The 13,216-nt window shown below is 50.7% G+C and overlaps 1 protein-coding gene across 2 annotated transcripts in view; it reads right to left on the bottom strand.

Annotated features, from left to right (window-relative positions):
• The window catches only part of LOC140420766 (polyunsaturated fatty acid 5-lipoxygenase-like), a 134,734-nt gene extending 130,039 nt beyond the window's left edge, over positions 1-4,695 (bottom strand). For both annotated transcript variants that reach the window (XM_072504747.1, XM_072504748.1), the window contains exon 1: positions 4,442-4,695. In XM_072504747.1, the coding sequence (XP_072360848.1) occupies positions 4,442-4,591 (150 nt within the window). In that variant the 5' untranslated portion in view covers positions 4,592-4,695. The remainder of the gene's footprint in view (positions 1-4,441) is intronic.
• Between the last annotated feature and the right edge of the window lie 8,521 nt (positions 4,696-13,216).

Genomic DNA, 13,216 nt, shown 5'->3' with positions numbered 1-13,216 from the left:
ATTTTAATGGACTGCATGGTTTCACCAGGGCTCATAATTGGGATTGTATAGTAAGTAGTGGGATGCACCAAACTGGATAGGATTAAATAATTGAGGATCTCAGGTGGAGGCAGGAAATCAAAACAGCAAATGGGAATTGCAATATTGGATCCAGTGAAATATTTCAATTTGGCATTGATGTAATGTTCAAGGGAAAGGAAAGCATAGGTGAGGCTAGTACATTTGAAATGAAAAAATGAAATGGAAATCGCTTATTGTCACAAGTAGGCTTCAATGAAGTTACTGTGAAAAGCCCCTAGTTGCCACATTCCGGCGCCTGTTCGGGGAGGCTGTTACGGGAATCGAACCGTGCTGCTGGCCTGCCTTGGTATGCTTTCAAAGCCAGCGATTTAGCCCTGTGCTAAACAGCCCCATGCAGCCCCATTTGCAGCTTTCCCTTGGCGATATCTGTGTCCTGGTCAGTGTTTCTAAATAAAGAGAACAAAATCTGATGCTCTGGTCACCACCTGAAGCATCCGGGCCGTACGTGATAACAACAACTTTGAGATCTTTTGATAAGACCTCAAGGACTTCAAGAATGTGTGGCATTACATTTAGGGCACTGCGTAAGTGTGCAGATGAGTTAGGTGTGAAGTAACTAATACAGAGGTCAAAATGGGCCTGTTCAAGGGTTTGGAAGTACTTGCAATAATGTATTGGCGAGCAGGTCTGAAACACGCACACTACGTGTCAAACAACATGGCGTGAAATGGTCGATGGGGCCAGTAGTGAAACAGATCAATTAAATGATCGAGGCATTGACACACACTCTACAGAGAAATCGATTTTGTAACAATTGGGACAGAATCAAACATATCAATACCTGTCAAAAGGAACATAATTAATGCAAAATAATTTGGTTAGGAGCAAATTAGTACATGGTAACCGGCAAACCTGGTGCAAAGTATCCACAAGATTGGTCCACATGAGCGGATAGCTGGAGAATATCTTCAGCCCATGCATGAGGTTATTTTGAATAATATTGTGTGAGCTGACTGCAGGTGAAGAGTGTCAGAGAGAAAGGAACATCAATCATCTTATTCAGGGATCGCATTCAAGTTGCAACAACATTCTGAAAAGGATACTGAAACCTTCAGAGAAAGATTAATTTTCTTGTTGCACACCTCACCCCACTCAAGGGTTAGAGAAAGGAACCATCTTTGATGTTGTAAGTTTAGAATTAAGTTCTGTGATTTGTTTTTGGAACCCTTAAATTCTTTACATTTGAATATCTGTCAGTTGAATGTGCTGTTATTTTGTGCAGACCATTCACTTTCAAACATTGACATGTATTTTATACAGACTTTGTGTAATTTCAAAGTAAAATAACTCGTCCCAAGTAACCAGAGAGTATCAATAGCAACCTTCAGATAACCTGTACAAAACATAAAGGCCGGGACTCTCCAAACCTGCGGCCAAGTTCTGACACCGGCGTGAAAAGTGGAGTGTGCCACGCCGGCGGCAATGCGCCTCAATTGGCAGGTATCCACCCCTCCCTAGGGGGCTAGTACGGCGCCAGAGTGGTGTCCGCAGCTCCGGTGTCCAAACGCCGGCGAGCCACGGCCAGCACGAGTCCGCGCTTGCGCTCCACAGCCGGTGCATGTCTGCGCATGCGCGTGGGTTCCCATGTCCGCGCTGACCCCCGAGCAATATGGCGGAGCACAACAGGGGCTGGCGCAGAGGAACACAGGCCCCGCACGGAACCAGCCCACCTGCCGATCGGTAGGCCCCGATCGCGGGCCAGGGCACCGTGGGGCCCTGCCCCCCACCAAGACGGCCCCCACAGACAGAACTCTGAGGTCCCCCCCGGGTGGGACCATAGGTAACCCACGCCGGCAGGACTCGGCCAAACTCAGTGGGCACTCAGCCCGACGAAGCCCGGAGAATCGCCGGGGGGGGGGGGGGGGGGGGGGGGGCGGCCTTCAACAGCCCCCGACCGGCACGGCGGTGATTCCGCGGGCGCCCAAAAATCAGAATCGGCAAGCCGGCATCGGGGTGGGGTGGCGTGATTCTCGTGCACCCCCGGCGATTCTCCAACCCGGCGCATGGTCGGAGAATCCCGGCCATAGTCTCTGATCGGGCGGTCTGATTTAATACCAATTAAATGAGATTTTGAGACAATGGGCTCAAGATATCAATCATCGCATGACAGCATTTTGCTCACATATGGCACAGTGGGTAACACTGTTGCTCCATAACGCCAGAGTCCCAGGTTCAATTCCGACTTGGGTCTATGTCTGTGCAGAATCTGCACTTTCTCCCCGTGTGTGCGGGGGTTTCCTCCGGGTGCTCCGGTTTCCTCCCACAGTCCAAAGATGTGCAGGTTAGGTGGATTGGCCATGATAAATTACCCTTTAGGCAGGGTTATGGGGTGGAGGTGTGGACTTAAGTAGGGTGCTCTTTCCAAGGACGGTACAGACTCGATGGGCCGAATGGCCTCCTTCTGCACCGTAAATTCTATGAAATGGGTAAGGCCGATATCAAAATATTTTATTTTAGCAAGAAGTAACATAAACAAATTTTAATGAGAGGAATGGACCCCAAGGTTATTGACATTTCAGAGGGCCAGTCAGAGGGACGAGGGGATCTCTGAGTTTATTTGATTAAATTTACTTGGTTTTGCACAAAATAGGGGACTGTGGGAAATGGCATCAATAGATGACCATCGCCCTCGAGAAACAGATTAAACCAATCACAGATTGACCACGCCCCTCCTTAAACCAATAAGAATTAGTTTTGCCTCATTTCATCCAATTAGAATACAATAGCATCTTTGATCACATTACGGATGAGGTTTTCAATTAATTAATAAGCAGCAGTTTTCACTTACCAAGCTGCACATTGAGTGTCTAACTGATATTTTGTTTGCACTGCTTACTGTTCAGAAGGAAGAAGTTAGGGGAAAGGAACTATCAACTGTTAATTTGGCCCATTTGGATAAAACCAAGGGCCAAAAGGGGGGGGATCTGAAGGGGTTGGAATTATTGACGGCAGCTAAGTTCTTGGGAAACTGCTGGGCTGCAGAGTATAGTTGCAAAAACAATGGACAAGGGAGCTTTGACAGGCCACAAGAGGGCTGTAACTACTTCCATCACTGCTTTTCAGATAACAGCCCAGCACTGCAAATGTGTTTTGATAGAAGATATCAAGTGCCAAACAGTCAAGGACTATGGGTGTGTGCATATTGATAATATAGCTATCTGTACGTGCCTTATTAACTATTGGATAGTGTAATAAGACGATCATAGTTTCTACAATTGGATAAATACCACTGTGGAAAACTAATGAAGTAATCAAGACTATTAGTTGTTATTGGATATTGATTATCTTCGAATGGGCAAACAATTTTGATTGGTGCATGTACATTACTTGTAGATGAACCTAAAGGTATAATTACTGTTGTATTCCTTTGATCTGGGAACCTGCGCACCACACGTTGGTAAACAGGTTCCCTTCCTATAGCTCGAATAGATCTTAAACAAGAACTCTTTGTCATCTGATCGCTCTAGAGGAACAAAGCCAGAAGCCGATTCAGCTCCCTAACAGTGTGCGTGTGTGTATATGGTGTGCCATATGTGTGTGTGATGTATCTGTCATTTCTATGTATTGTGTGTCATGTTTGGTGTGTGTGTATGAGAACCTGTGTGTTGTGTGTGCTGTGTATGCGAAATGTGTGGTGTGTGTATTTGGTACGTTATGTGTGTGCCATCTCTGTGTTTGGCATGAGCATGTGTGACATTTGTGTGCGTCAGGTGTGTGTGTGGTGTGTGTCGTGTGTGAGCAGTGTATAGATGTGTATCAGGTGTATACATTTTTGTGTGCATGTGTCATGTGTGTCGGGTGTCTGCATTGTCTGTCATGTATGCATGTGTTGTGTGTGTGTCATGTGTGTGTGTGATATCTATGTGCAGGTGTGTATGCCGTGCATGTGCCAACTAAATGTGTGTGGGTGTCATTATGTGTCATGTCTGTGTGTCATATGTGTGCATGTGTCTTGTGTTTGTGTTGTGTGTCATATGTATGTGTTGTCTGTCCTTTATATGTTTGAGTAAAACCCTGGAGACAAATTATCAGTACATTAAAATAGATTTATTTTTCTAACTTTTCCTTGAACATTTATCTTTACCAATTTGGTATTTAAAGAACAGTTCAGGGAAGGTTTACTCGACAAATACCTAGAACGAGCGGCTTGTCTTACGAGGAAAGCGTGGGACAGGCTAGGTTTGTATCCACTAGAAGTCCATCATGATCCATCTATATATTTTATTAAAACACATATATGTTTTGCAGTACTACAGAAAATAACATATTTTATCTCGACACTGGGGCTCTCCAGGCAAACATCAATTGTCACTGTGTTTCTGTCACTCTGCCTTCCCTCCCTGCCTGTAGGCATACTCACATCTCCCCGGTGGAGGTCCCTCTGCAGATACTTATCAAGACTGATCCTTTGACTCTCTCCTCGCTCTCCGATCAGCATACAGTACACATAGCTGTTGGTCCCCGCGTACTCAATCTCTCCTGTCCTGACCGTGACCTTGTAGATGACCATGTTGGAGGGTCGGGGAAATTCAGAGCCCAGCGTCGCTTCAATCACAAACTGTGACAATGCTTAGCACAGACTGTGCAGCAACCCAAATGCAGCCAGACTTGTTTCTTGAGTTGAAGGCGGGGCTTCGAGTGAAATGAGAGAAAGTCAAACGCAATTGGAAATTCTGGGAATGAGGCCAATCTAAAAGTGAAAGTAGTTACTGGGTCATTTATATCAGGGTTCGTCTTAGGTAGCATGCCTCAACGACAGATGCTATCTCTCTGGCCCGACAATCAACTCTCAACAAACTCGACAACAAGGCCACCTACATCAGACTGCTGTTCATAGACTACAGCTCCACCTTCAACACCATTGTCGTGTTAGGTACACTGGTCTAACACTGGCTGCAACAGGATGCAGCTTTGATCAGAAAGATACTCCAGACCTTGAAGTTAGTTCAATCAGGTTTATTGAACTAATAGCACAGTTAGCACAGTCCTCTGTGAGTTCGACTCTCTGCTAACTTAAGTGTGGTTACTCTGTCTGACTGAACCAGACTAGCTCTTAGCCATGTACTGGAGGTGTGAGATTGTAACAACACCCGTGACTGACTCTCTAGATGTTCATCAGTGGAAAGAGACAGAGTGAGAGTGCCTCGTGTCTTTTATAGTCAGATCCCACCCCTGAGTGTCCTGCCTGCTTATTGGTCATGTCCTGTTCTCTGTGTCCATTAGCTGCTTGTCTATGCCTGCCTGTATATCATTATGTGTGTGTCTGCATATCATGACAGCTTTGGTGATGTCGACCTCACCAGGCTTCTCAATGTTGTGGATGAGAGACTGAGGGGTTGGAGAACCAACAGCAGGGTCAGCTATGCTGCTTGAGAGGCAAACATGGAAACATGTGCCCATTAGCTGCTTGACTATATCATTATGTGTGTGTCTGCATATCATGACATCTCCCCTTTTTTTATGTTTGGATAACATGTGAACGTATTTACAAGAACAGGCCAATATTAACATATATACATGATCTGCGGTGCGGCAACCGAAGAGGAAAGAGTCGAATTGGACCCCTCCGGAAGGCCGCTGCCCTAGACTCGACATGTATGCTCAAGCCGTCAGGAGTCGCGTCAATGCCAGATTCATCAGTCGCATTCACAAGACAGCCCCGAACGTCACCCAAGCACAACGCAATGCCATCCGCGCTCTCAGCACCAACCGCAGCATCGTCATCAAACCAGCAGACAAAGGAGGGGCCACTGTCATACTAAACAGAACGGACTACTGCAAAGAAGTATACCGACAACTGAACAACCAAGGACACTACAGACAGTTACCCGCAGATCCGACCAAGGAACACATCCGCCAACTTAACAGATTGATCAAGACCTTGGATCCAGATCTTCAGAGCACCCTACGTGCTCTCATCCCCGCATTGGAGATCTCTACTGCCTCCCGAAAATACATAAGGCCAACGCACCAGGCCGCTCTATCGTTTCAGGCAATGGAACCTTGTGTGTGAACCTCTCTGGCTCCATCGAGGGCATCTTGAAACCCATCGTACAAGGTACGCCCAGCTTCTGTCGCGACACGACGGACTTCCTACAGAAACTCTGCAAACATGGACCAGTTGAACCAGGAACATTCCTCGTCACAATGGACGTCTCAGCACTCTACACCAGCATCCCCCATGACGACGGCATTGCTGCAACAGCCTCAGTACTCAACACCGACAACTGCCAATCTCCAGATGCAATTCTACAACTCATCCGCTTCATTCTGGATCACACCGTCTTCACCTTCGACAACAAGTTCTTCATCCAGACGCACGGAACAGCCATGGGGACCAAATTCGCACCCCAATATGCCAACATCTTCATGCACAAGTTTGAACAGGACCTACTCACTGCACAGGACCTTCAACCGACGTTATACACCAGATACATCGATGACATTTTTTTCCTTTGGACCCACAGCGAAGAATCACTGAAACGACTACACGATGACATTAATAAGTTCCATCCAACCATCAAATTCACCGTGGACTACTCTCCAAAATCAGTTGCATTCTTGGACACATTCATCTCCATCAAGGACGGTCACCTCAGCACTTCGCTTTACCGTAAACCCACAGATAACCTCACGATGCTCCACTTCTCCAGCTTCCAACCTAAACACATTAACGAAGCCATCCCCTATGGACAAGCTCTCCGTATACACAGGATCTGCTCAGACGAGGAGGAGCGTAAAAGGCATCTACATACGTTGAAAGATACCCTCGTACGAATGGGTTATGGCACTCGACTCATCGATCGACAGTTCCAACGCGCCACAGCGAAAAACCGCACCAACCTCCTCAGAAGACAAACATGGGACACAACCGACAGAACACCCTTCGTCGTCCAGTACTTCCCCGGAGCGGAGAAACTACGACATCTTCTTCACAGCCTTCAACACGTCATTGATGAAGATGAACATCTTGCCAAGGTCATCCCCACACCCCCACTACTTGCCTTCAAACAACCGCGCAACCTCAAACAAACCATTGTTTGCAGCAAACTACCCAGTCTTCAGAACAGTGACCACGCCACCACACAACCCTGCCATGGCAATCTCTGCAAGACGTGCCAGATCATCGACATGGATACCACCATTACACGTGAGAACACCACCCACCAGGTACGCGGTACATACTCGTGTGACTCGGCCAACGTTGTCTACCTCATACGCTGCAGGAACGGATGTCCCGAAGCGTGGTACATTGGCGAGACCATGCAGACGCTGCAACAACGAATGAACGGACATCGTGCGACAATCACCAGGCAGGAATGTTCCCTTCCAGTTGGGGAACACTTCAGCAGTCAAGGGCATTCAGCCTCTGATCTCCAGGTAAGCGTTCTCCAAGGCGGCCTTCAGGACGCGCGACAATGCAGAATCGCCGAACAGAAACTTATAACCAAGTTCCGCACACATGAGTGCGGCCTCAACCGGGACCTGGGATTCATGTCGCATTACATTCATCTCCCACCATCTGGCCTGCGAAATCCTACCGACTGTCCTGGCTTGACACAATTCACACCTCTTTAACCTGGGGTTACCCCATCTCTGGATCTGTAAAGATTTAATCACCTGCTAATGCTCGCATTCCAAGCATTGTCTGGCATCTTTGAATTTGTCTACATATATGTTTCTGGAACCTCTTCATTCACCTGAGGAAGGAGCAGCGCTCCAAAAGCTAGTGACATTGAAACAAACCTGTTGGACTTTAACCTGGTGTTGTAAGACTTTGTACTGAACATATATACATGCAGTGGATATGAACATATGTACATGTGAAAACTAATGTCAAATGCGAGAACACAGAACATAGCAAACAGAACAAATGTTCATAAGTCCAGTCTCTGTGGCTTGCTTCTGATCCTGGTCGACCGCCGGAGAGGTGGTGGTGGGGACGACAGCGCCTTGATGGGTGGGATTGAAGCCTGGCTGGTGGCCTCGCGAGTCGAGGTATCAGGAGGTGGCAAAACAACAGAAGGAAACGGAGAAGAATGTGGGTGCGGGCAGGCAACTTTGCGCAGTGCCCGTCTGTTTCGTCGCACAACAGAACCATCAGCCAGACGCACAACATACGAGCGGGGGGCAGCCTGTCGAACAACGACAGCTGGAGCTGACCAGCCTCCACCAGGGATCTTGACCCGAACAGTGTCTGACGGGGATAACACGGGCAAATCGGTGGCATGAGCATCATAGCCCTGTTTTTGCCGGTCTCGGAGTTGCTGCACCTTCTGCAACACCGGGAGGTGATCCAGGTTGGGCACGTGTATGGCTGGAAGTGTCGCTCGCAGGTCCCTGTTGATCAGGAGTTGAGCCGGCGACATGCCAGTGGACAGTTGGGTCGCCCTGTATGCAAGCAGCGCAAGGTGAATGTCAGACGCAGAATCCGCGGCCTTGCAGATGAGCTGATCCACTATGTGCAGCCCTTTCTCAACTTTTCCGTTTGACTGCGGATAGTGTGGGCTGGAAGTGACATGTTTGAACTGATACGACTGGGCAAACAGAGACCATTCATGGCTGTTGAAGCACGGGCCATTGTCACTCATGACAGTGAGTGGGATACCATGCCTGGAGATCGTCTCCTTACAGGCCTTGATGACGGTCCGAGATGTGATGTCTGAGAGCTTCACGACTTCAGGGTAATTGGAAAAGTAATCAATGATTAACACGTAATCACGGCCATTTGCATGAAAGAGATCGATGCCAACCTTGGACCATGGAGAGGTTTTGATTTCATGCTGCTGAAGTGTCTCCTTACTCTGCACTGGCTGGAAGCGTTGACAGGTCGCACGGTTAAGGACCATGTTCGCGATGTCCTGGCTGATCCCAGGCCAGTAGACAGCCTGCCTGGCTCTGCGTCTGCACTTCTCGACACCCAGGTGGCCCTCATGGATTTGGCGGAGCACCAAGCTCTGGAGACTGTGTGGAATTACAATCCGTTCCAGTTTGAGGAGGATACCATCAACCACTGTCAGGTCATCCTTTACATTGAAAAATTGAGGGCACTGCCCTTTTTGCCAGCCATTGGCTAGGTGTTGCATAACACGCTGCAAGAGGGGGTCTTTGGTTGTCTCCTCAAGGATACGAATCACCTTCTCATCAGATGCCGGGAGGATGCTAGCACACAGCTGCACCTGTCACTCAACCTGGGACTCAATTTGCTGGATGACGTTCAGTGGTTCACTAGGCACGGTGATGGAGCGAGACAGTGTATCGGCAATGATGAGCTCCTTGCCAGGCGTGTAGACCAGGTAAAGTCATACCTTCTGAGTTTGAGGAGGATGCGCTGCAACCAAGGCGACATGTTATTAAGGTCCTTGTGGATAATGTGGACCAGAGGCCTATGATCCGTCTCGACAGTGAATGTCGGCAGGCCGTAGACATAGTCGTGAAACTTGAGAATGTCAGTGAGAAGACCCAGGCATTCCTTCTCGATTTGTGCATACCTTTGTTCGGTGGGCATCATTGCCCTTGATGAGTAGGCAACCGGTGCCCAGGATGAAGTGTCATCGCGTTGAAGCAGCACCGCACCGATGCCATCCTGGCTCGCATCTGTCGAGATTTTCGTTTCCCTGTCTGGGTCTAAAAATGCCAATAAGGGTGCAGTGGTGAGCTTGGCTTTCAGCTCCAACCACTCTGCCTGATGGGCCGCCTTCCACTGGAAGGCAGTGGACTTTTTCACCAGGTGTCGTAGGGCCATGGTGTTTGAGGCCAGGTTTGGGATGAACTTGCCCAGAAAATTGACCATGCCCAGGAAGCGCAACACCGCCTTCTTGTCCTCCGGGACCTTCATGGCTGCGATGGCCTTGACCTTGTCTGTGACGGGGCGCACGCCCTGCTGAGAGATCTGGTCTCCTAGGAACTTGAGTGTCGACATGCCAAAGCAACATTTGGCCCTGTTCAGCTTCAGGCCATTGGCGTGGACACGGCGGAATACCTGCTGGAGACAGGGAAACATGCTCTTCAGGGGTCGTGGATCATATGATGACGTCGTCCACGTACACACGAACCCCTTCGATGCCCTCCATCATCTGCTCCATGATGCGATGGAAGATCTCCGGTGCCAAGACAATGCCAAATGACATATGGTTATAGCAGTACCTGCCAAACAGTGTGTTGAAGGTGCAGAGCCTTCTGCTGGACTCATCCAGCTGGATTTACCAGAATCCATGTGACGCATCTAACTTCATGAAAAACCATGCATGTGCCATCTCATTGGTGAGTCCCTCCCGCTTTGGGATGGGGTAGTGTTCACGCATTATATTCTGGTGGAGATCCTTGGGATCAATGAAGATGCGCAGGTCTCCAGAGGGTTTTTTAACCACCATCATCGAGCTGACCCAGTCAGTCGGTTTGGTTACCCTGGAAATGATCCCCTGCTGCTGGAGCTCCTTGAGCTGTTCCTTCAGGCGCTCCTTCAGCGGAGCCGGGACCCGGAGTGGTGCATGGACCACTGGCTTGGCATCAGGTCGCAGTAGGATCTTTTATCGCTATGGCAAAGTGCCCATCCCGTCAAACACATCTGGATACTGAGCGAAGATGTCGTCACTGCCAGCTTGAAGATCCACGTTGGAGGATGTCGTTGAATAAACCTGCTGCACCAGGTTTAGCTTTTTGCAGGCATGTGCGCCCAGTAGGGATGCCCTGTCCGGCTTGACAATTTCAAACCTTAGCCGTGCATGGGTGCTCCGGTTGGAGACGAGTAGATGGCAGGACCACAGTGCCGTGATGGCATTACCGTTATAGTCCAGGAGCTGGCAGGCTGCTGGAAGGTCCTTGCGGGGGTTCTTGATGCGTTTGAAGTCTGCCTGTGAGAGGAGGTTGGCAGAAGCACCTGTGTCCAGCTTGAACTGGATGGAGCAGCGGTTGACCTGCATCACCGCACGGCATTCGTCCTCCGAATCCACAGCGAGGATAGACTGAATACGAGATGAGTTAGGTGTGGCATGTTCACGTGTGGTAATGATGCCCACTCGGTAGGCGGACTCCAGGCACTCGTCCTCTGGATCCGTTGTACTGCCAGGATCAGAATCCTGTAATCGTCGTTGCACATTCTGGACGCGCCGTCGTCAGGATTGGGAGCGCTGGCCTCTGACTGGTGGTGCACAAGGCTGCATAGTGTCCAGGCTTCCCGCAGTTGAAACATCACCTGCCTCTTGCAGGGCAGTGTCCCTTTAAGTGGGCGTAGCCACAGTTCACATGACGTTGGCGTCATGACGCGGTGTATGTCGTCGCACATGCGCAATGCGGTTGGCAGACGTCTGCACCTGCTCAGTGTGAGTGTCGGCTGCTTCGTTATCCCGCTTGCATCGCGCATGCGTGGGTCTCCGGGAAAAGTGCACGAGATGGCCACTGTCTTCAATGCTGAGGCGCTGCATCCGGGAGATGGCCTGCGCCACAAGAACTGGGCAGCACGGTTCTTGTGGCGCAGTGGGTAGCGTGCCTGCCTCTGAGCCACGAACTCCAGGTTTGTGTCCGGTCCCAGGAATTGATAAGGAGAGTTTGTAATGTGGCCAGATAGGTCGAGTGTGTCCACCTGCAAAAATCCATTCAAACACCCCAATGGCTGCAGTAAGAGTGGGAGAGGCTCCTGGTCAGCCATGCTGGATGTGGTGTGGTACCCTTCAAGCTACAAGCGCCTGGCGACAGATCAGCGACTTGCTTCAGGAATTATTAGCAATGGAAACAGACAGAAGTCTGCTGTCGTGTAACACTCGGTGCAGGAATAGAATAGGAGAAGAAATAAACAGGATGTACTCGTCTCATTCTATTGAAGGCAAAACCAGCAAACAGGGGAGAGATAGTGACGTAGGCTTGCCGCTGCCGGCAAGGACGGAGAATTTGGCCATGTGTCCGCTGGCGGCAGGGTTCTCTACTCCCGCTGCTTGTCGACCTGTCAAGGGGGGTTGGGCTTGGTCAGGGGGCTGAAGCGTTCCTGGGCCGGGGCGGTGGCGTGGGGGGTCCTAGAGCCAGTGAGGCCTTCAAGCCATCTGTAAATATTGTGGAGACCCATAGCAGGGCTAACCACAGCTGCAACCTGTCTGTCCTGCAAAACATTTACAGGGCAGAGCTTTGTCGTGTCTACAATGCTGAAAGACAATTTCACCCCATTTGACTGTGAGCAGTCTTTGGCTTTACAGCTGAAGGCTATTTCAAATGAGGAATTGGCCCTTTACTTGTGATAGCATGGAAGTGTCAGCCGTGGAGGCAGCTGCCAACAATCAAACAATAAAGAGCAGGACTTCACACTGAGCATCCTCTCATGGCCAAAGGGTAAGTGTCTGGATGAGCAGAGGGCATCTGAGCTTGTTCCCGGCAGAAGACTGGGGCGGTATTCTCCGAACCCCCGCCGGGACGGAGAATCGCAGGGGGGGGGGGCGGCGTGAATCCCGCCGGCTGCCGAATTCTCCGGCGCCGGGGATTTGGCGGGGGCGGGAATTGCGCCAGTCGGCGGCCGCTAGCAGTGGCCGCCCCGGCGATTCGCCGGCCCGCGATGGGCCGAGTGGCCGCCCGTTTTCGGCCAGTCCCGCCGGCGTATATTACACCAGGTATTTGCCGGCGGGACCTGGGGTCCTCGGGGGGGGGGGGGGGAATCTGGCCCCGGAGATGCCCCCACGGTGGCCTGGCCCGCGATCGGGTCCCACCGATCCGCGGGCGGGCCTGTGCCGTGGTGGCACTCTATTCCTCCGTGTCGGCCGACGCGGAGATGAACCCCCCCTTCGCATGTGCTGGGATGACGCCAGCACAAGCTGACGCACCCGCTCATGCGCCAACTCGCACCGGCCGGCGGAGGCCCTTCGGCGCCGGTTGGCGTGGCGCTAAGTCCCATCCCTCCGGCTCGCGCGGCGCAAACCACTCCGGGGCCGGCCTAGCCCCTGAAGGTGCAGAGGATTCCGCACCATTGGGGTGGCCCGACTCCGGAGTGGTTCACGCCGCTCCTTCCCTCCAGAGTTGCCCGCCCCGCCGATTCCCGCAGAATCCCGCCCCCGAAGTCTAAGGGCTCCGCGTGTGAGTGTGCAAAGCAAGGTTTCCCAGCACAACTGGTTCGCTGGATGGCACTCTGAGAGAAGTCGGAAAGTGATGGGAAGCA

Source organism: Scyliorhinus torazame, chromosome 5, assembly GCF_047496885.1.
Source record: "Scyliorhinus torazame isolate Kashiwa2021f chromosome 5, sScyTor2.1, whole genome shotgun sequence".
NCBI lineage: Eukaryota > Metazoa > Chordata > Chondrichthyes > Carcharhiniformes > Scyliorhinidae > Scyliorhinus > Scyliorhinus torazame.
Note: the sequence above shows the minus strand (reverse complement) of the source record. Positions and strands in the feature narration are given on the sequence as shown.